At 45.5% G+C, this 23,787-nt stretch overlaps 1 protein-coding gene across 1 annotated transcript in view; it reads left to right on the top strand.

Annotated features, from left to right (window-relative positions):
- Positions 1–22,430, top strand: part of LOC124788291 (facilitated trehalose transporter Tret1-like) — a 74,987-nt gene extending 52,557 nt beyond the window's left edge. Inside the window, exons 4-6 of the mRNA XM_047255523.1 lie at positions 1,857–2,165; positions 13,080–13,185; positions 21,859–22,430. Of these exons, the coding sequence (XP_047111479.1) occupies positions 1,857–2,165; positions 13,080–13,185; positions 21,859–22,130 (687 nt within the window). The 3' untranslated portion in view covers positions 22,131–22,430. The remainder of the gene's footprint in view (positions 1–1,856; positions 2,166–13,079; positions 13,186–21,858) is intronic.
- Positions 22,431–23,787: the final 1,357 nt, after the last annotated feature.

Here is a 23,787-nt window from a genome sequence, read left to right as displayed (position 1 = left end):
CTGTATACATAGCAAATAAGGAGTCAAATTTCGGCTCTTCCTATTGTTATGATTTCGGAACTTCTCTTCCTGTTCACCTACATCCCAATGTTCAGCACAGACAAACAAGCTGTTAAGCAGGTGGTCATAATGTTTTGGATCAAAAGTGAATATTTTGTGCAGGCGAAGCATCTTAAATGTCCAGGTCAACTTTAAAGATTGTATTAACTGGTGTGTGCATAGAGTGGTTGCTCTGTGCTGCTACTAGCCAAGGGGAACAGTAAATTGCAACTGGAAATGAATGTGACAGTGCCACTTGACACAGATAAGGGATGGCGCAGAGTAACTAAACTTGTTACATTTCTCACAAGTATACATATGTTATGTTATCCTGGAACCAGACTAAATGATGTGCCTATGTGCAGTAGCCTCAGTTGTTACTTGTGGTTCATCTAAATGAGAAATCAAGCTTTAATACACACAAAATTGTACCATGCTTAAAAATTGGGGTATTGTTGACAAAATTGATAGTAATGCATAGTTAATTATTCATCTCTTACACTGAGGCAGGACTAGCAATCATAGTGGACTATGGTCTGAACTTAAGGATGCATAGAGTAAGGCTGCTGAAAGAGGAACTACCTTACCAGATGCATTAGGTACAGTAAATTGTGCACTGTAAGTTGTATTTGGAGTCCTTAGTGTTGATCTGTATGTATGAGTGAGAACAACTATGTGCTGGGTGAAGAAAGGCAGGCCACATAAAATGAATGAAATGCTAAGTACTCAAGTCAATCAGGAAGCATATTACGGATTTATGACAAGAAATATGGGACACCTCTGTCACTGGGAAGTGAATATATTGTTTCATTTCAGATGACTGCTAGAAACTCCAAATCCTTCATTCAGCCAACAGCTGTTCTTGTTGACTGTTTAAAAGGGCACAACCCCTACCCGGAATATCATTGTAGCATTATAAGAACTGTCAAATCAAATGAGGGGGAAATAGGTCCAGAAATTTCCAAACTGTCTTCAAATCCAAATCTGAGTGTAAAAGGGAGAGCAGGTCTTGAATAACAGATCAATACCGCGACTACAGGGACTTATCCCTTGCACGCTTCCCGTGAGACCCACATTCCCAACTGTCCACAATCCACATACGTAATGTACCTAATTTATATTTGCCTATCCACTCATTACTTGCGCTCACTAACGTGACAATTCCCGTAAGAGTTCGGGCAACCTGTGCGCATTCGCACAGACGAAGATCAATGGCTGGGTAGCCTTTAACTATATATATATATATGAAGAAAGTAACTGTTCTCGAAAGAACAGCTTTCAGCTGTCCCCATCGAGGTATATCAACAACACCTGTCGGCAACTGTGGGTTTTGAATTAATTATCATTTATTCTAGAGAAGCTACACGGACATCAATGGTATCTGTTCTTTCGAGAACAGTTACTATCTTCATATATACAGGGTGAGTCACCTAACGTTACCGCTGGATGTAATTAACATTTTACAATGCAACAAACGGCACTGATTACGTATTTGTTTATATGTTCAGATGTGCTAACAAAACTAACGGGGTTCCATTTAAAAAAACGTAGGTTTGTGTTAAAAAACATACTTCCGCGCATTTTTGTATGGTTTGTATTAAACAATTACACTAGCCCCTCTCCTCACGTTCGGTCTGTGGAATCGATTCGTCAGTATTTGATGTGGTTTACGAAATATATCCAGCGGTAATGTTAGGTGACTCACCCTGTATAAGACCAGTGTTATGATGTCTCAGAGAATACATTACCGATATTGAAACATCGATTTGTGAAATCCCAATACCGATAACGTGTGACGGTGTGTGTGTTGTCGGCAGGAAGCGGCGGAGGAGCTGCGGCGGAACAAGGCGTCGATGGGCGACCTGTTCAAGGTGCGCGGCAACGTGCTGGCGCTCTGCCTGTCCCTGGGGCTGGTGCTGTTCCAGCAGCTGTCGGGCATCAACGCGGTGCTCTTCTACGGCCAGGACATCTTCCAGCAGGCCAACACCGGCCTCGGGGCGGAGGTGTCGCAGATCGTGGTGGGCGCCGTCATGATCGTGGCTTCGTGCATCACGCCGCTCGCCGCAGACCGGCTGGGCCGCAAGCCGCTGCTGCTCATCTCCGCCGTGGGCATGGCCATCGCTGACGTAAGCAGTACCAGCCGAGGTCCCTCAAGTATCTCCATCTCGTCACCACATGCAACCACATCCCAATTTAAAACGATTAACAAAGTAAATTGTTGGCCGTTAAGCTTGCAACACTAGGAAAGATACGCACGTCAGTAGTCGAGGACGCTAAGACTCGACTGTACAGTAGCACCGGACTCGGAAGTAAGCCGGTTCGAATCCTGCTGGTGGATGAAATTTTCACTGCTGGTACACTTGTGTCCAAAATTAAAGCAACAAACCGCTATTTCCCCTTTATGTGTCTAATTCATGATATACAAACTGTCAACAGATGTCCGTACTACAGTGTTCTAAAGATGGCATTCTAGTTCAAGAGACAACCACGCCAGTAATGACGTCAGGGCACCAATCAAACGGGGTAGTGTTTGCTGGGTAGTCCCACTTCCACCATCGCTGTGTACACAGTCAAGTCGGCGCAGTATGGCATGTGGGAGACGCCCACCAGACTTTCTGCGGTGCAGGGCCGTAGGAAGAATGGAGCAAGGACAGTCTGAAACTGTTGTGGCCCGATGAGTTAATGTGAATCGTTCTGTTGTTTCTCGAATGTGGCGACAGTTTATAGAGACCAAAACTGTATCCCGAAAATCAGGACCTGCCATGTGGGACATCAGAAAGAGAATAATTTTATTTGGCTGTAAGGCCACGACGGTACTGCCTTAGCACTGCATGACACTGGCACCCTACCTCGCAGCCTCCACTCAACGTGTTGCATCGAGGCAAACGGCGTACAGAAGGCTTCAGAAGGGTGGCCTTTATTGTCGTAGACCTGCTGTATGTGTGCCTCTGACACGTCTTCACGAGAAGGGAAAGTCTACAGTGGAGCCGTCAACATGCCACCTGGGCGGTCGAACAGTGGGACAACGTTCTTTCCACAGATGAATCTCGATTTGGAGTGCGATTCTCGACGGATTCGCATTTAACACAACTTCAGGATCCAAACATTGTGGGAAGAATTCCAGATCGAGGAGGGTCCCTGACAGTGTGAGCAAGGATAATTTTGACCACTCGAACACCTCTTCATGGAATTGTGCGGTTGAATCGGCAAAGTTTAACTGCTGTCACGTATCGAGATCTTGGGACCTCATGAGAGGGTGACGCGAGGTGCTGTGGGCATAGACTTAGTATTGATGGACGACAATGCTCGGCCTCATAGGGCAGAGGTGGTTGATGTTTTCTTGGAAGAATTTGCATGCATGGCGTGGCCTGCTCGCTCTCCCGATTTGAATCCCACAGAGCACGCCTGGGGATCACGTCAGCGTCCACCAACCACTCTCCAAGACTTGCGAGCAGCTCTGCGGGAAGAATGGGAGTTATTGCCTCAACATGAGATTAATGACATCGTTCACAGTATGTCCCATCGTTGTCAGGTCTGTATTGTTGGCAGAGGTGGCCACACCCAATACTGAGCACATCACCCAATTGTCAGAATGTGTATGTAAATCCGTTAAGTTGGAAAAAGGGAAGAACATCTTTCACTACCGTTACGCATATTGTAGTTGTTTAAGTTCTTTACATTGTTTCTACTTAAACATCACCTGTTTGTATTGGTTTGTGGCAAAATAAACGGAACCTGGCAAAATTTACGTTTGCTCCTTTAATTTTGGACTCGAGCTTATTTGGCCAGAGTAAGGGAAGGAGAGGTGGTGGCGCTCGGGTTCCCGGGTTCGATTCCCGGCGGGGTCAGGGATTTTCTCTGCCTCGTGATAACTGGGTGTTGTGTGATGTCCTTAGGTTAGTTAGGTTTAAGTAGTTGTAAGTTCTAGGGGACTGATGACCATAGATGTTAAGTCCCATAGTGCTCAGAGCCATTTGAACCATTTTTGAGAGGTGGTGGCGTAAACTTTTTGACCACAAGTATCTGCGCCAAAGTCCTGGGTTAAATTCCAGACCTATTAGCAGTGTGAAATGAACTGAGGACAAGTGACACCCTATCTATCAGCTATCGAGGTCCATCTGCTTCGATGGGCATTCAACCTCTACTGCGCAGAATACCTGAACCCTCCCCCCCCCCCCCCTCAAGCGCGTATGCGCGGAAGCGCCCCAGACTGTGCTGCGAAGGGGGGGGGGGGGGGGGCGTGCAAAGAAGGTGTGGTAACGGCTTGGACCCGTCCGAAATATAGCATGCACTTCAGTGCGAGATGCTTTCAATAATTTTCAATTTTCACAACGAAACTCTGTCTCGGAATCTCGCAGAAAACCCAGAGAGATTCTGGTCATACATAAAGCACACCAGACGCAATCAATACCTTCACTACACGATAGCAACGGTGAAATCACTGATGACGGTGCCACTAAAGCAGAATTATTAAACACGGTTTTCCGAAACTCCTTCACCAAAGAAGACGAAGTAAATATTCCTTAATTCCAATCAAGAACAACCGACAAGATGATAAACATAGAAGTACATACCCTCTGCGTAGCAAAGCAGCGTAAATCACTTAATAAACGCAAGGTCTCCGGTCCAGATTGTATATCATTCAGGTTCCTTCCAGAGTATGCTGATACAATAGCTCCATATTTAGCAATTACATACAACCGCTTCCTCACAGAAATATCCGTACCTAAAGACTGGAAAATTGCTCAAGTCACACCAATACCCTAAAAGGGAAGTAGGAGTAATCCGCTGAATTACAGGCCCATATCACTAACGTCGATTTGCAGTAGGGTTTTGGAACATATACTGTATTCGAACATTATAAGTTACCTCGAAGAAAACGATTTATTGACAGTCAGCACGGATTCAGAAAATATCGCTCTTGTGAAACACAACTAGCTCATTATACTCATGAAGTAATGAGTGCTATCGACAGGGGATGTCAAATTGATTCCTTATTTTTACATTTTCCAGAAGGCTTTGACACCGTTCCTCACAAGCGTCTTCCAACAAAACTGCGTGCCGACGAATTATCGCCTCAGTTATGCGAGTGGATTCGTGATTTCCAGTCAGGAAGGCCACAGTTCGTAGTAAAAGACGGAAAGTTATTTAGTAAAACAGAAATAATACCCGGCGTTCCCCAAGGAAGTGTTATAGGCCCTCTATTGTTCCTGATCTATATTAACGACATAGGAGAGGATCTGAGTAGACGTCTTAGATTGTTTGCAGATGATGCTACCTTTTACGGTCTTGTAAAGTCATCAGATGACCAAAAACAATTGCAAAATTATTTATATAAGATATCTGTATCGTGCGAAAAGTGGAAATTCATCCTGAATAAAGAAAAATGTGAAGTTATTCATATGAGAACTAAAATAAATCCGATAAATTTCGATTACGCTATAAGCCACACACATCTGAAGGCTGTAAATTCAACTAAATACTTAGGGATTACAGTTACAAATAACCTAAATTGAAACGATCACATAGATAATGCTGTGGGTAGAGCAAACCGAAGACTGCGATTCACTGGCAGAACATTAAGAGAGACTGCCTAACCACACTTGTCGGTCCTATTCTGAAGTATTGGTATGCGGTGTGGGATCCCCATCAGGTGGGATTGACGGATGACAAAGAAAAAGTTCAAATAAGGGCAGCTCGTTTTGTATTATCGCGAAATAGGGGAGATAGTGCCACAGACATGATACGTGAATTGGAGTGGCCATCATTAAAACAAAGGCGTCTTTCGTTGCGACGGGATGAAGTCATGAAATTTCAATCACGAGTTTTCTCCTCCGATTGTTAAAACATTTTGTTGGCGACCCACCTACATAGGGAGAAATCATCATCATGATAAGTGTTTTGAGCCGAGCCGGCAAAGCGCGTTGCGTGCTGGGAGCACGCAGCACTGCTGGGCGGGGCGGGGCCGGGCCGCGTGCCGCTACGGTCTCTCTTTAGGCCTTCTTCTCGGTCTTCTTTGGCAGCAGGACGGCCCGGATGTTGGGCAGGACACCACCCTGTGCGATAGTGACGCCCGACAGGAGCTTGTTGAGCTCCTCGACGTTGCGGATGGCGAGCTGCAGGTGGCGCGGGATGATGCGCGTCTTCTTGTTGTCGCGGGCCGCGTTTCCGGCCAGCTCGAGCTCCTCAGCCGCGAGGTACTCCACGACGGCGGCGAGGTAGACGGGCGCCCCGGCGCCGACGCGCTCGGCGGTGGATTCTGCCGACCGGGAACTGGAGCCCAGCCCTGCTTGAGCGGGACTTTGACTTGCCCTTCACTTTTCCCCCCTTTCCGCGTCCGGGCATGGCGTTGGGCTAGTGGCGTTGGCGTGGGCAAGCGAGCGAGCGAGCGAGCGAGCGACGGTAACGATGTGAGCCGCAGCGAGTCGAGCAGCGGAGTGCGTGCCGGGTCCGGCTGCTGGCTGCTGCTCCTATTATGACTTCCTCACTGTGAGGAGGTTCGAGTCGAAGTTTGTGGCCTGTTGGCCTGTACTCCCCTGGGAATCTTCTAGAAACTTCTGTCCGTAGTGGTGGTTGGATCTGGACTGGCAAGGAGTGCCGATGAGCTACACTCCTGGAAATTGAAATAAGAACACCGTGAATTCATTGTCCCAGGAAGGGGAAACTGTATTGACACATTCCTGGGGTCAGATACATCACATGATCACATTGACAGAACCACAGGCACATAGACACAGGCAACAGAGCATGCACAATGTCGGCACTAGTACAGTGTATATCCACCTTTCGCAGCAATGCAGGCTGCTATTCTCCCATGGAGACGATCGTAGAGATGCTGGATGTAGTCCTGTGGAACGGCTTGCCATGCCATTTCCACCTGGCGCCTCAGTTGGACCAGCGTTCGTGCTGGACGTGCAGACCGCGTGAGACGACGCTTCATCCAGTCCCAAACATGCTCAATGGGGGACAGATCCGGAGATCTTGCTGGCCAGGGTAGTTGACTTACACCTTCTAGAGCACGTTGGGTGGCACGGGATACATGCGGACGTGCATTGTCCTGTTGGAACAGCAAGTTCCCTTGCCGGTCTAGGAATGGTAGAACGATGGGTTCGATGACGGTTTGGATGTACCGTGCACTATTCAGTGTCCCCTCGACGATCACCAGTGGTGTACGGCCAGTGTAGGAGATCGCTCCCCACACCATGATGCCGGGTGTTGGCCCTGTGTGCCTCGGTCGTATGCAGTCCTGATTGTGGCGCTCACCTGCACGGCGCCAAACACGCATACGACCATCATTGGCACCAAGGCAGAAGCGACTCTCATCGCTGAAGACGACACGTCTCCATTCGTCCCTCCATTCACGCCTGTCGCGACACCACTGGAGGCGGGCTGCACGATGTTGGGGCGTGAGCGGAAGACGGCCTAACGGTGTGCGGGACCGTAGCCCAGCTTCATGGAGACGGTTGCGAATGGTCCTCGCCGATACCCCAGGAGCAACAGTGTCCCTAATTTGCTGGGAAGTGGCGGTGCGGTCCCCTACGGCACTGCGTAGGATCCTACGGTCTTGGCGTGCATCCGTGCGTCGCTGCGGTCCGATCCCAGGTCGACGGGCACGTGCACCTTCCGCCGACCACTGGCGACAACATCGATGTACTGTGGAGACCTCACGCCCCACGTGTTGAGCAATTCGGCGGTACGTCCACCCGGCCTCCCGCATGCCCACTATACGCCCTCGCTCAATGTCCGTCAACTGCACATACGGTTCACGTCCACGCTGTCGCGGCATGCTACCAGTGTTAAAGACTGCGATGGAGCTCCGTATGCCACGGCAAACTGGCTGACACTGACGGCGGCGGTGCACAAATGCTGCGCAGCTAGCGCCATTCGACGGCCAACACCGCGGTTCCTGGTGTGTCCGCTGTGCCGTGCGTGTGATCATTGCTTGTACAGCCCTCTCGCAGTGTCCGGAGCAAGTATGGTGGGTCTGACACACCGGTGTCAATGTGTTCTTTTTTCCATTTCCAGGAGTGTATTTTTTGAGCTTGTCGATAAGACGATTTTTCTTTTTCTTCTTACTTGTTGCTGAGGTCTCTCCTCCGATTGTTAAAATATTTTGTTGGCGGCCCACCTACATAGGGAGAAATCATCATCACGATAAGTGCTCGTTTTTCCAGTGCGCCTTTCGAGAGTGGAAAGGTAGAGAGAGACAGCTTGAAGGTGGTTCACTGAACCCTCTGCCAGATACTTTATTGTGAATAGCAGAGTAATCACGTAGATGTGGATGTAGACTGCCAGATGGGTAAAGGGATAGTGATCAGAGGTGAGGGCACCGGAGGGTTCCTCCGATTCCCACAGAAGCAGAAGGCGGTGCTGGAGCGCCTATAGAGAGTTGCAGGCAGTTGCAAATGGCAACAGCCCCATGATCACTGAAATACGGAGTGATAGGGGAAGGGGTGATGATGGGTGTTCCATCCGAGCTCGAGGTCGGAGCTAGTTGTGGTGGCGGTGGCACTCAAGCCCCTTCTATATCTGGACAGATGTAACCCAACACACATTAAGGTTGTTGGCGTTCAAGCCGCAGGACTTCCAGAGGAGTGGGCCCTCACAGTTGCACAGGGTGTGTAACGCCACGACGGCCTAGAGAGGGTTGCGGGAGGGTCAGTATCATAAAATGAAGAAGTGTCTGTGGTTTCTGTCCGTTGTCCAGCTTGGCAGGGATACGAGCACCAATTGGCATGGAGTGGCAAGTGCTCAAAAACAGGGTGAGGGTTAAGGTAGTGGCAGAGGATTCATCAGCCTTCTTCATTTTTGCATGATGGCATGAAGGTCTGAAAGAGACCTTCTGCTTCACCATTTGAGAAAGGATGGAATGGAACACTGAGAATATGTTCTATGCCATTGGCCACACAGAACTCTTTGAAAGCAGACACCATAAATTGGGGGCCATTACCGAAACTAAAGAATGGGGTAACCCTTCGATGGCCAAAACCTGGGCTGGAGCGGTGAAGGTGATATCGGTTGTGGTGGACATCGTGCATACCACTTAGTGGTATTTCGAGTAGGCATCCACAATGAGCAACCACATCAATCCCAAATATGTGCCTGCAAAATTAGGTGGATACTGTCCTAGGGGTAGCAGGGTACAGGCCAGGGTGCAAATGACTGTTGAGGTTCTGCTTGGTGCTGTAGACACTATGGACAATTCACTTGACATCACTATTGATACATGTGTCGGCGAGCCAAAGCGCTCATGTGAGACATCCCCAACAGTACTGGGTGGGATCGTAGTGTGTGGTGGCGGTGACACACGCGGGTGTAAAGAGAAAACCATCAAATATATGCTGCCATGCAGCATCAGCGTGAAAACAGAGGACCTCCAGTTTGTCAAAGTCAAGGTCAAGGTCATGTCCAGCGGGTACATGCGACAAGGTGTCAGCATTAGAATGTTTTACCATTGTCTTAAACACTATGGTACAATTGTAAGCACTCAGGAATAATGCCCAGCACTGTAAGCGTTGGGCTACTCACTCTAGAAGTTTTGACCGAGGGGGAGAAGAAGGGAACCAAGGGCTTGTGATATGTGACAAGAGAGAATTTCTCGCCAAAAAGGTAGACATGAGATTTTTTTAAGGCAAACTCTATTGCTAATGCGTTATATTGGATCTGTAAGTAGGTCTCATGAGCAACTGGTTGTTCAAAGCCATCCTCATTCCTGTGCACCAGAACCGCCCTATGCCATAGTCTGATGCGTTGACTGCCACAACCATCAGACGTCCAGAAGGAAAAGGTGTGAGACCGGGGGCGGATTTCAGCATAGCTTTTAATAGGCTAAAAGCCTGATCACAGGCAGGAATCCAGTTGTAGGGCACTCCTTTCTTATGCAAATGATTGAGGTGTTGCGAAACGTGGGCTGCCTGGGGGAGGAACTTGGAGCAATAGTTGACTTTGCCAGAAAACACCTACAGTTCTGTTAGGTTATTTGCGTGGAGATGAGAATCGATGGTGCCGACATTTCGATCAGTAGACCTGATTCCATCTTTGGTGGCCAGTTCCCCAAATACTCTACTTCTGGTTGAAAAAATCGACACATCTCCAAAAGACAACGCACACCTTCGTCCTGCAGGGGGATACAGAGGGTGTGGACATTTTTCAAATTCTCCTCGTGAGAGGGTCCCTGTAACAATAAAATCACCAAGATAATTCACACAAGCTGGAATGTTCTGCACTAGTTGTTTCAGATACCTTTGGAAAATTGTTGGCGCCAAGGCAATGCCAATTGGGAGCTGTATGTACTTATGGAATCCGAAGAGCGTGTTGACAACAATGTTCTGAGATTCCTCGTCTAAAGGCAACTGAAATAAGCATTAGTAAGGTCGATCTTTGATTAGTGTTCCCCAACAATAAGTTTGGTAAGGAGGACTTGTGTCTGGAGTACAGGCAAAGTTTCAACCAGCGATGGTAGTCAAGAAATCCCCATACGTTAGTACCACTGGGGAGATGGGGGGGGGGGGGGCACCATGAGCCAGTTTTCACAGGTTCCATAACTACAGCAGCCTGGAGACAATCAGGTTCCTGCTTCACCACAGTATTCAGTATGTAAGGCTACTGGAACGGTCCTGGCATGATAAAAACGAGGCGTGGCGTCTGGACAAAGGGTCATGTGTGCCTGAAAACCCAAGATGCAACCGAAATCCGATTTAAATGGCGACGAAAACGCTGAGAAAAGATCGTGCAGTTCCTGGAAAAGGACGGCAGTGGCTACAACCTTGACTTCATTGAAGATAAATGTTCAAATGTGTGTGAATTTCTAAGGGATCAAACTGCTTAGGTCATCGGTCCCTAGACTTACACACTACTTAAACTAACTCAAACAAACTTATGCTAAGAACAACACATACATCCATGCCCGAGGGAGGACTCGAACCTGCGGCGGGAGGGGCCGCGCAGTCACTGACATTGCGCCTCCAACCGCGCGGCTCGTTGAATATACAAAACCCAAACAATGTAAAGACATCGAGGCCAAAAATGTAAGTAGCCGATGTTGATCGACAACGAATAGTGTAATGAGCAGCGCAAGATGTTTGTGGCTGCCGTGACCAAGAACAGATCCCTGTACGCCCCCAAACGCAGTGAGGGAGGAGACAACTGAAGTGAGTTCAGTCGTGCATACTTTGCTAGCTTGATCAGAGAAATGGTGGTCCCAGTATCCATCTGAAAACGGACGTTCTCGTCATAAAGGCGGAGTGTGAGAAATAACTTCTGCATGAAAGGGTCGTCCAGTACAACTATAGGCTGCGGGGCATGTACAGTGTCGTGATGTTGTCATGGAGCAGGATGGGAGCGGGTAGCCGTTCCTTGCCACAAGGCATGCAGGCCCTCCCAAAATCTGGACAGCCCACCCAGGAGTGAGTGGAAAAACACTGTGGGCACGAAGAGAGCGGCGCTCAACGCCGCAGTGTAGACATCCAGATCTGGTGCAAGCTGGAACACCCCATTGCAAGTCAAGGAGTCTGTTACGAAGCCCTCCAGCCTTCGTTCTTTGAATTTTATCCATAGTGGATGCCGTTGAACTCCGTGACTGTTCCTTTATAGGGTGTAAAAAGATTTCCGCTACCAGTCACAATAAAAGGTTATTTATTTGTCACACGACCGGTTTCGGACTTGCCCCCATCCTCAGGTGTTTACGCATTCATAAAATGGCTCTGAGCACTATGCGACTTAACTTCTGAGATCATCAGTCGCCTAGAACTTTGAACTAATTAAACCTAACTAACTTAAGGACATCACACACATCCATGCCCGAGGCAGGACTCGAACCTGCGACCGTAGCGGTCGCTCGGTTCCAGACTGTAGCACCTAAAACCGCAACGGCCACTCTGGCTGGTATTTATGCATTCATATACATGTTTATATTGCTGGAGATCACTGTATAAATACAAAAAAACTTATTTGCCTGTGACTAAACAGATACGACTGGGACAATTGTAAGTGGCAACGTAGCATTTGTCGAAAATATATCTGCACTTACATAATGATGAAACATTATTATAATTACGCTGTGGTAACACTTCTTCCACTTAGTTTCACACTTATTCCCATTTAACACTTCTGTCTTTACCTCCCTCTCATTAACGGCGAACCTCAACGCCTATCGATGAGTGCTTAACAGCAAATCTTGTTGTCTGGAAAGTAACATACCTGAGTCTAACAGTTGAATGCACAATGTATGTGTTCCTCCTCAGCTGATAGCATGCAGTAACATCGGGACTACCACAGTCCCGCCAGTGCTCCTTGCCTCGCTGTGGTAATTCGGTAATTGTTCTGGGTCGCCAAGTGTTTGGTCTTATTGCAACATGTGACTATTGCAGCGGCGCTCTGGAGCTGGAGTTACGGAGTACAACCTCGTACTACTTTGTTATGTAGCACTGTGGCGTTTGCGCCTCTGCTTCTCTCACTCTGAAGTTGTGTGGCAATGCTCACTTGATGCCCTGCCATCCACTTTGTGGGTGGTACGTCTTGTTGACATTCCGATTGGCACACCGGCCTCGAGGTAGCCTCCTAGGCTCTGATCTCACCAGGTAGAACTTTAGAAATATTTAAGCATGTACTACTAAATTATTTTGAGGTGTAACAGTATGTTGCTTAGGACCACCAACGTTGACCCTAAATGTGTGGGTCATTTGTGTACCACTAGGTTCCTGTCCTCTTAGTTGTCACGTAACAGAGACACTTCGAAGCTCGTCTCATTACTGAACTAGAATTTGGAGAAGGAAGTTCAGGTAATTTATGAAAGTGTTTGGTTTTAATTTTCATTGGTAATAAAGACATATAAATGCCAGATGGGATTTGAAATCTGTGAACGCTTCTTTCTACTTATTTGGGCTACAAATAGCTTTATGTGATATTCGTTGTAGGAAAAATAAAGCACTAACTGTTGCAGAAGCTATTGGCACAATTACGAGATGCATGTCATTGTTCACTGTAAATAATAATGTGAAATTAGTAGGAAACTAATCATAACATACGTGTCGTTTTTTCAGGTTGCTCTGGGTACATACTTTTATGTGCTGGAATACCAGGATGCATCGTCGCTTGGTTGGCTGCCAGTCACGTCGCTCGTCGTCTACATCTTCGTCTACTCGCCAGGTGAGTGACCGGCCAGCAACAATTTCTAGGGAGTCATGCTTATCCGAAAACATTAGTCGCTATGCCTTCCCGCAACCTCTGACTCTCCTCTCGCTGTTTTTATATGCGTACATGTGTGTATGTGTGAATGAGTAATGTAAAGAATATGTAACGTAAAGAACTGCAACATTCATAACGGCAGACAAAAATGTTCTTCGTTGTTTTTTCAATTTAACGTATTTGCACACACATTCCGACAACTGATTAATCTGCTCAGTATGGGGTGTGACCATCTCTGTAATCAATACAGATCTGAAAATGACGGCGCGTGCCCCGAAAGATGTCATCAAATGGTTCAAATGGCTCTGAGCACTATGGGACTTAACTTCTAAGGTCATCAGTCCCCTAGAACTTAGAATTACTTAAACCTAACTAACCTAAGGACATCACACACACCCATGCCCGAGGCAGGATTCGAACCTGCGACCGTATCGGTCGCGCGGTTCCAGACTGCAGCGCCTAGAACCGCTCGGCCACTCCGGCCGGCCCCCTCAGCATCACCTATTATCCTCGTTTTGTTTTTGTTGATGTTCATCTTATATCCTCCTTTCAAGATACTGTCTATTTCGTTACACTTGGCTATTTGAGTTGACTGACTGATATTTCAGTTATAGGAGACTAAGTTTCTGCAGTTTGTGAGGTGAACAGTTTTATTTTTCTGGATGTTTAAAGAAAGCTCCCAATCTCTACACTACTTCGAAATTTTATCGAGACCCTACTGGATATTTGTGCAATTTTGAGGTAGTATTCCATCATAGATAAATGCTTCACCTACAGTTTTTCTACCGCTGAATAGCGATGTTAAGTCTTTTGACTTGACGAGGCGTAGTGGAAATTTGTAAAGCGCCACCCTTTATCTTTCTTGAACTTTATCAGCTTCAGTAATACTGCAGAATCAATTTAATGTGAAGTGTTACAACTATTAGTTTATTTAATTGTTGCAATACAGTGCCGACAGTAATGTGCACTTACTCAACTACAGCGCAAGCGTATTATTAACACATAACGTATATGCGTACAGAATCTAACATTAATTGTTTGAATGTATAATTTACTGGTAGTGGCAAGCGTTTTTACTCCTCAGATAAATGACTAAGAAGCTTTGAGATCAAGAAAAATAGCTGTAACTAAATACCTGATCCGAATCTGCTGAAAAAACGCTGTTCATTTTAAAATCAGAGCTTCATATAACAGTTACTGTCAGAGCTATAACGTAACTGCTTCTCTCGCACAGCTAAATAATTACTGTGGTTTTTTTGTTTTTTTTCCTAGCACAAGTTTGAAATACCTTAGGGCAGCTGTTTTGCCTTTATGCTCAAGTTACGTGTAGTTTGATTTGTCGTCCTTCTATAGTAAACCATAATTGTCTATTTCGTAATGAACCGTGACATATATTAATTATAAACGTATGGTATTTAATAAATAAAGAAGTAGTAATTCAATAAAAACGTCAAACCACACTTTATAGTAAACTAACTATCAAATAAATGTCAAAACGTATTCAATAAGTTTATAATTACTATATGTAATGGAATCACTACGACTTAGATATGACAGTTTCCTAAAGATGCAATATGGACGTCTAATCAAACTAGACGTTACTTGCGAATGGCAATAAAGCCGAAACAGTTGTCGTAAAGAATATTAAGCTTATTCCAGCTTCTCTGGACCTTTCCTCTTCCAAATTTCTTATCGACATGCACTGTGTTGTGTGCCAAACCGAACAAAAAAAGTTCTGTGGAGTGCCATTCTTGTCCAGTGATTGGAACATATTACAATAAACTGATACTACTTTAGTATTAATTTTTCTTTGTCCCATCCTAGCACAATGATGGAAACCACAAGCAAAGGTTATTTGACATCTTGTCAGTATGAAATAAATTCCACTTTAATTATATTTTTAGGGCAACGGTTACTAATATCTGACCAAAGAACTAGATAAGCTGAACTTTTTTTCCAACTGGATTAGGCTGTATGATTTTTTGCAGTTCAAGAAGACAAGAAACGCAAGATCTCACGCTACATATCAGTAGACTGCAGTTATATTTAATGTGAATCCTAGTTTCTTGTCCTCTCTTATTACACACGAAGGGAATTGGCTACTGTTACCAGCAGTTTAGGTCCTAAACAGTATAGCCATTCTAAACCCTAGCCAGCTCCGATGAAAGCAAAATAAAAGAATAAGTAAATATTCCGTTGACTAATCGCCACTACATTTTAAAATTAATGCTAAAAGGAAATAAGATTTCCGAATTCTTGCTGTATTTTTCCCTCCAGTGTCCTTTTGACTGCATGTTATGGCTAATCTCAGTAACTAAGGATTTTAATATGGTTTTCACTAATAAATAAACTGATTCATGGGGAAAGTTTATGTATATCATTATATACCGTAAAAAGTTGTCAGTGCATAGATACTTACTGTTAGTACCATCCGTAAGAAACTGCTTCGGGTTGCTAGAGTAACTAAATGCCATATACACAGAAATAATCGCTTTACGTTGTATCCAGAAAGCTAAATAAAACTGAAACTCTAGACAGTCTAAAAACGATCTCGCTCTTGTACAATACTGACAATGGTTTATTGGTGTCCGTGCTCCTTTCTTGTCTAGAGGTGGCCAAATATATCTTACGTGAGCGTTCCGTACTCCACAGTGGTCAGCTGCATAGCTCACAGATGGCTCTGCCCACCAACCGCAAATGCCACGTACGCTGTAATCAGTATGCCTTGGGTACTTACGTCGGTTTTTTTATGCGAACGTATTAATACTTTTTTAAGTACACATATAAACAAACATTCCAACATCTAACTTCCAGTTCCGTGAACAGGAGATTTTCGTTTTGGATGGTCTTCAAATATATCTGTGATGGTAAAAACATAACAGGGTGTAAAGGATTGTCACAAGTTGTTTCACATTTCATTTTCGCCTTAATGACCTACTTGGTATGGGACTGCTGGGTTTAGGCGTGTTTTTTTTTTTTTTTTCAATCATGATCGTTCAACAGCTGGTACAGCCTCTTAAACGGCCTCCGTCTTTAATTCGGACCATCCTTTCGGGATGTTCCAATTTTGACAAACTTTAGCCTATTATGCAAGAAACTACTTCTTGCTGCACACCATTTTCATGGAAACAGCCATGTTATTAATCAAATCATGGCGATTATTAAATATGATCTTGCTGGATTTGAAAACTACTGTTGAGGTTTTTTCTGTGTTTGAGAATTAAGTTGGGTTTTAGCGCTCCGCCTTCTGCAAAACGCAGTGTATTATTTTTTCTATTTTTACAAACATGTTATCTTCATACTGTAGAGACAAGGACTAGAATTATCATAAGGTACAAACAACACAGTACAGAATAATCTCAACGTCGACAACGCCCCAACAGGCAAATTTAAGAAAGCTGGAATTTCTCAGTTAACTTGCAGTTCACGCTAATCTGTCTACATAGGTCGATATGCAGGAACTTCAAAACTAGTTATTCTGAGTTTCTCAGAGCCTTAACAAGTGACAATACACGCACCACTTTAACAGATCATCTCATAGGCACAACCCAAATACTATTGAAACTGATCTCAAGATCTTCAGACAATAAAATAGCCTTTACCGAAAACTTACAATAGTGGGGAACTATCTCATACAAAAAACGATGACATAAGAAAGGAAGGTATGGAACGAATACGTAACACTATGAAATAAAACACCCGTTTGCAACGCTTAACACTTCATGAGATATAGAAAAACACACCCAAAAAGAAAACACGGCGTAACAAACATCCTCGATTATCCAACAAGATCTCCTCAATTTAGTCTTTTCCCTACTATCACTCTCTCTCTCTCTCTCTCTCTCTCTCTCTCTCACACACACACACACACACACACACACACACACACACACAAGCACACACACACACACACACACATCAAATACGTTTCTCCCTAAGCGGACGCATCACACAAACTCGCACCAAACATTCAGAATTAGCGGCCACAATGGACAAAAAGAAAACAATGAGCAATTGAAAAACGAAAACAACATGGCGTCTCTCGGCGAATGTGAATAGCCTTACTCTCAAATCTCGTTTTGTGTGTGCAAAAGCGTGAGACAATGTGAGGGCGAAGTGCCACAGGTGAGAATAACAGCGTATGTAACTACAGCCAAAAAGAAAACAAGCCCAGGATGGGAAAAAGAACGGAATACTTAAGGGCATATACCACTAATACTCTTGGAAAAATATTTCAAAATCAAAAACTCCTTAAGCAATTTCTTGCGACTACTTTCCAGATGACGTGCTGACAAGCCGTAAAAAGGCATCGATCAAGCCGCCCTGTAAAAATCCACTTTCTCCATTAATGTAATTCAGTTGCTTGATCACTACATAAATAAATAAATGAAGCCATACATGCTATAAAAATGGATTTACGTAAATATGAATGTATGCATGTTACACATCTCCTCCTAAACTACAGGACCAATCTCAACCAAACTTGATACATATATCACACACTGTCTGGAAACCATCGCTGTGGGAGTAAGAACGAACTACAAGTCAAAGGGCTGCAGGTGGGGGCGCAAAGGCAGTGTATCCCGTGATGATCGAATCCCCATATTTTGCTGAGCCATTATTTGAGAATTAGGGCACTTGAAGATTTACAAGGAACTTTAAACACAATTTCAAACCTTTAAGAAACATTTCCTCTGTGACGATCTCACAAAATGATGAAAGGAATAAAGTTTATAGTTTACTTCATTTTCGCTGTTCATGTCGTAAGACTGCCGCATCAAGCATGACATTTTAATGTATTACTTCTTTACTACTAACTTTTGTCACGAGACATTTTGCAGATAGTATTCACATACACCGTTGAATCTAACAGAACAAATATATCATTGTATAACATATTATTCAGGAGATTTGGCGCTATAAAAATTGAGCTGCGTAGAAATGAAACTGCACGGCGAAATTCGCCAGAAATGGAGGTGAAGTAAGTGTACAAATACAGGTGAAATATGTTAAGTACACTACTGGCCATTAAAATTGCTACTGCAAGAAGAAATGCAGATAATAAACGGGTATTCATTGGACAAATATATTATACCAGAACTGACATGTGATTATATTTTCACGCACTTTGGGTGCATAGATCCTGAGAAATCAGTACCCAGAACAACCACCTCTGGCCGTAATAACGGCCTTGATATGCCGGGGCATTGGGTCAAACAGAGCTTGGATGGCGTGTACAGGTACAGGTGCCCATGCAGCTTCAACACGATAGCACAGTTCATCAACAGTAGCGACTGGCGTATTGTGACGAGCCAGTTGCTCGGCCACCATTGACCAGATGTTTTCAATTGGTGAGAGATCGGCAGAATGTGCTGGCCAGGGCAGCAGTCGAATATTTTCAGTATCCAGAAAGGCACGTATAGGACTTTCAACATGTGTTCGTGCATTATCCTGCTGAAATGTAGGGTTTCGCAGGGATCGAATGAAGGGTAGAGCCACGGGTCTTAACAAATCTGAAATGTAACGTCCAGTCTATGATGCAGCGTCAAGGGTAACCGCAGCCATGGTCTCCGAGCTGATAGTCCATGATGCTGCAAACGTCGTTGAACTGTTCGTGCAGATGGTTGTTGTCTTGCAAACGTCCCCATCTGTTGACTCAGGGATCGAGACGTGGCTGCACGGTCCGTTACAGCCATGCGGATAAGATGTCCGTAATCTTGACTGCTAGTGATACGAGGCCGTTGGGATCCAGCACGGCGTTCTGTATTACCCTCCTGAACCTACCGATTCCATATTCTGCCAACAGTAATTGGATCTAGACCAACGCGAGCAGCAATGTAGCGATACGATAAATCGCAATCGTGATAGGCTACAATCCGACCTTTATCAAAGTCGGAAACGTGGTGGTACGCATTTCTCCTCCTTATACGAGGCATCACAACAACGTTTCACCAGGCAACGCCAGTCAACTGCCGTCTGTGTATGAGAAATCGGTTGGAAACTTCCCTCATGTCAGCACGTTGTAGGTATCGCCACCGGAGCCAACCTTGTGTGAACGCTCTGAAAAGCTAATCATTTGCATATCACAGCATCTTCTTCCTGTCGGCTAAATTTTTCGTCTGTAGCACGTCATCTTCGTGGTGTAGCAATTTTAATGGCCAGTAGTGTATATGTGCAATATATTTTACATGTGTGTAGGCGGGCAAAACAACGGGTATAAAAATTCATTGTAAACCTCTGGAACGATTTTAACCAAACTTGGTACACATATTTGTTACAGTCTACAAAGAGGAAAGAAACAGGGGGAGGAAGTTGTAGGCAGAGAGAGGACTAGGAGAGGATGAACAGACAAAGTGGGAGGAGGGTGTGGGCAGATAAAGGGAAGAGGAGGCGATGGACAGAGAGAGGAGGAAATGGACAGAGAAAGGAAAGAGGAAGAGATGAACAGAGAAAGGGGAAGGAGAAGATGGAGACAAAGGGGGAGAAGAAAATGGACAGAGATGGGTGAAGCGTAGATGAGCAAAAAGAGGTTGGTAGAGGAGATGAACAAAGAGATAGGGGGAGAGGAAATGGAATTGGGCAGAGGGGGAAGGAGCAGATGGACAGAGGGGGGGTGGGAGGAAAAGAAAAGGGAGAGGGCATAAAGAAATGTACGAGAGAGAGAGGCGGAGGACATGGATAAAGAGAGAGGGTGGAAGAGATGGATAGAAAGGAGGTGAAGGACGAGATGGACAAAGAAGGAAGAAAGGAGGAGATGAGGTAACAGAAGATTGTAATATATATATACCAGGGTGATAACAGGTTCTCAGCTAGTAAATAAATAAACAATAAAAACCAACATTTCATAGTTTTTCTCTAAAATAACTAGGAATTCTGTGTAATATTTGTAAAGAAATAAATCGGGACCCTCAGAAGTTGTGTTTTCCGGAAGGAAGAGATTAAAAACTCAAACGCGATAAATGTCGCCAGCCGCTGTGGCCGAGCGGTTCTAGGTGCTTCAGCCCGGAACCGCGCTGCTACTACGGTCGCAGTTTCGAATCCTGCCTCGGGCATGGATGTGTGTGATGTCCTTAGGTTAGTTAGGTTTAAGTACACTACTGGCCATTAAAATTGCTGCACCACGAAGATGACGTGTTACAGACGCGAAATTTAACCGACAGGAAAAAGATGCTGTGATATGCAAATGATTAGCATTTCAGAGCATTCACACAAGGTTGGCTCCGATGGCGACACATACAACGTGCTGACATCAGGAAAGTTTCTAACCGATTTCTCATACACAAACAGCAGTTGACCGGCGTTGCCTGGTGAAACGTTGTTGTGATGCCTCGTGTAAGAAGGAGAAATGCGTACCATCACGTTTCCGACTTTGATAAAGGTCGGATTGTAGCCTATCGCGATTGTAGTTTATCGTATCGCGCCATTGCTGCTCGCGTTGGTCGAGATCCAATGACTGCTAGCAGAATATAGAATCGGTAGATTCAGGAGGGTAATACGGAACGCCGTGCTGGATCCCAACGGCCTCGTATCACTAGCAGTCGAGATGACAGGCATCTTATCCGCATGGCTGTAATGGATCGTGCAGCCACGTCTCGATCCCTGAGTCAACAGATGGGGACGTTTGCGAGACAACAACCATCTGCACGAACAGTTTGACGACGTTTGCAGCAGCAAGGACTATCAGCTCGGGGACCATGGCTGCGGTTAGCCTTGATGCAGCATCACAGACAGGATCGCCTGCGGCGGTGTACTCAACGACGAACCTGGGTGCACGAATGGCAAAAATTCATTTTTTCGGACAAATCCAGGTTCTGTTTACAGCATCATGATGGTCGCATCCGTGTTTGGCGACATCGCGGTGAACGCACATCGGATCGTGTACTCGTCATCGCCATCGCCATACTGGCGTATCACCTGGCGTGATGGTATGGGGTGCCATTGGTTACACGTCTCGGTCACCTCTTGTTCGCATTGACGGCACTTTGCACAGTGGGCGTTACATTTCAGATTTGTTACGACCAGTGGCTCTACCCTTCATTCGATCCCTGCAAAACCCTACATTTCAGCAGGATAATGCACGACCGTATGTTGCAAGTCCTGTACTGGCCTTTCTGGATACAGAATATGTTTGACTGCTGCCCTGGCCAGCACATTCTCCTGATCTCTCACCAACTGAAAACGTCTGCTCAATGGTGGCCGAGCAACTGGTTCGTCAGAATACGCAAGTCACTACTCTTGATGAACTGTGGTATCGTGTTGAAGCTGCATGGGCAGCTGTACCTGTACACGCCATCCAAGCTCTGTTCGACTCAGTGCCGATGCGTATCATGGCTGTTATTACGGCCAGAGGTGGTTGTTCTGGGTAATGATTTCTCAGGGTCTATGCACCCAAATTGCGTGAAAATGTCAGTTCTAGTGTAATATATTCGTCCAATGAATACCCGATTATCGTCTGCATTTCTTCTTGGTGTAGCAATTTTAATGGCCAGTAGTGTATGTAGTTCTAGGTCTAGGGGACTGATGACCTCAGATGTTAAGTCCCATAGTGCTCAGAGCCATTTTTATGATAAATGTCGTTACTGACCTCCGGTCAGGTCAGGAGCTCCCGCTGACATGCCGCCTCTTCTTTTCCAGGATTTGGAGCGCTGCCTTGGGCCGTCATGGGCGAGATCTTCCCGACGAACGTGAAGGCGCTGGCGTCGTCGCTGACGGCGTCGTTCTGCTGGCTGGTGGCCTTCCTCATCACCAAGTTCTTCAGCCAGATCTCGAGCTCGCTGGGCGCCTACACGCCCTTCTGGTTCTTCTCCGTCTGCTGCATCGCCGCCGCGCTTTTCGTCGTCTTCCTGCTGCCCGAGACTAAGGGCCGCCGGCTCGAGGAGATCCAGGCCATCCTCAACAAGCGGTGACCGCCTCACCGGCGCACAGCCCACCTGCCGACACTTCTGTGTCTCGCTGGACGCCTGTCGTACTATTTTCTGCGTGGCAAGGGTACTCGACAAGCCCAGTCTACATCACTGGAAAGCCACCACAAAGCTTCTTACGTCGTGGTGCTATTCGCCCGCGTAACAGCCGAATAAAGAACAGTAAAGAGGCAAAGTGCTTGCCAGTTAAGCTAAGATACATTGGAAACAAGTGCTGTGATTTTTCTTGTAGCTATTAAGTTCATTACGTGTGAAATTATTGTTAATAAATCGTGCTGGAATGTTTCCAGGACTACCTCTGAAAATATATGTTAAACACTGATTTCTTCTGTACCATATTGTTTCCATAACAGTACCTGCTCATCTGCCCAATAAAATACTGAAAAATTTCCATGCAGTACTAGTATGTAAGTCATTCCAGTGAAGTAACTGTACCAAATACTCAGTATTAAGAAAACAGTCTTAATCGCGTTTTTTTTTTATTTATTTAATGCCGACAGGTTTCAGCCCATCGCAAGGGCCATGTTCAGGGCGAACATACTGTGAAATTACAATATATATCTTAGACAAAACTAATGCCAACCATGACTATTGACAACCATTACGTAAATATAATGTTTTACCCACAGGTCGACTGCTTCTGGCGTCACGTCTATCAAGGTGTGGCAGGAGAGGACACTGGTGTTTACGTCCCGTCGACAACGACGTCATTAGAGACGGAGCACAAGCTCGGATTAGGAAAGGATGGGGAAGGAAGTCGGCCGTGCCCTCTCAAAGGAATCATCCCGGCATTTGCCTGGAGTGATCTAGGGAAATCACGGAAAACCTAAATCAGGATGGCCGGACGCGGGATTGAACCGTCGTCCTCCCAAACGTGAGCCCAGTGTGCTAACCACTGCGCCACCTCGCTCGGTGTGGCAGGAGACTTTAAGGAATCTACCTTATGCCTGGGTTTATATAGCAAGCTATGAGCACGTGAGAACAAGCAACGCCTCCAGCGGTGACCAATGGTAGACGTCTAGACTTAAAAACTGGAGTATAAACGCAATTTGTGTTAAGTTTGCAATATAAATCCAGGCTATATAAACACAGCCATAAGGTAAATTCCTTACAGTCTTCTGCCACACCTTGGCAGACAAGACGCCACCAGCAGTCGAAAAGTGGGTAAAACATTATATTTACATAATGGTTGCCATTAGTTTTGTCTAAGATATATATTGCAATTTCACATTACCTTCACCCTGAAGATGGCGCCTGCGATGGGATGAAACAGGTCGCATCAAATAAATTTAAAAAACGAGATTAAGGCTGTTTTCTTAATACTAAGTTCATTTTATATCAATCGCTGTTACTCCACAACCATTTTGTCCAAACATCTGTACCAAATACGCTGTCTGCCAAGAAAAGTGAAGCACAAAGAAAGGAAGGTGGAAATGAAACTTTACAGCTTGAGAGAATATGTGACGTTATTTCAGTGATTACAAAATCGAGTCAAATCTACATGAACCTGGCACTATCAGCCCTCTAATCAGTACGATGCTGCATTCCCTCTGACCTGGATGCATGAACTGATTCGGTTGGACAGGTTGACATACAGCCACTGCATTCTCTTCTGACGCAGTCTGTCCCACAACTGTTGTAA

This window comes from Schistocerca piceifrons, chromosome 3 (genome assembly GCF_021461385.2).
Source record: "Schistocerca piceifrons isolate TAMUIC-IGC-003096 chromosome 3, iqSchPice1.1, whole genome shotgun sequence".
NCBI lineage: Eukaryota > Metazoa > Arthropoda > Insecta > Orthoptera > Acrididae > Schistocerca > Schistocerca piceifrons.
Note: the sequence above shows the minus strand (reverse complement) of the source record. Positions and strands in the feature narration are given on the sequence as shown.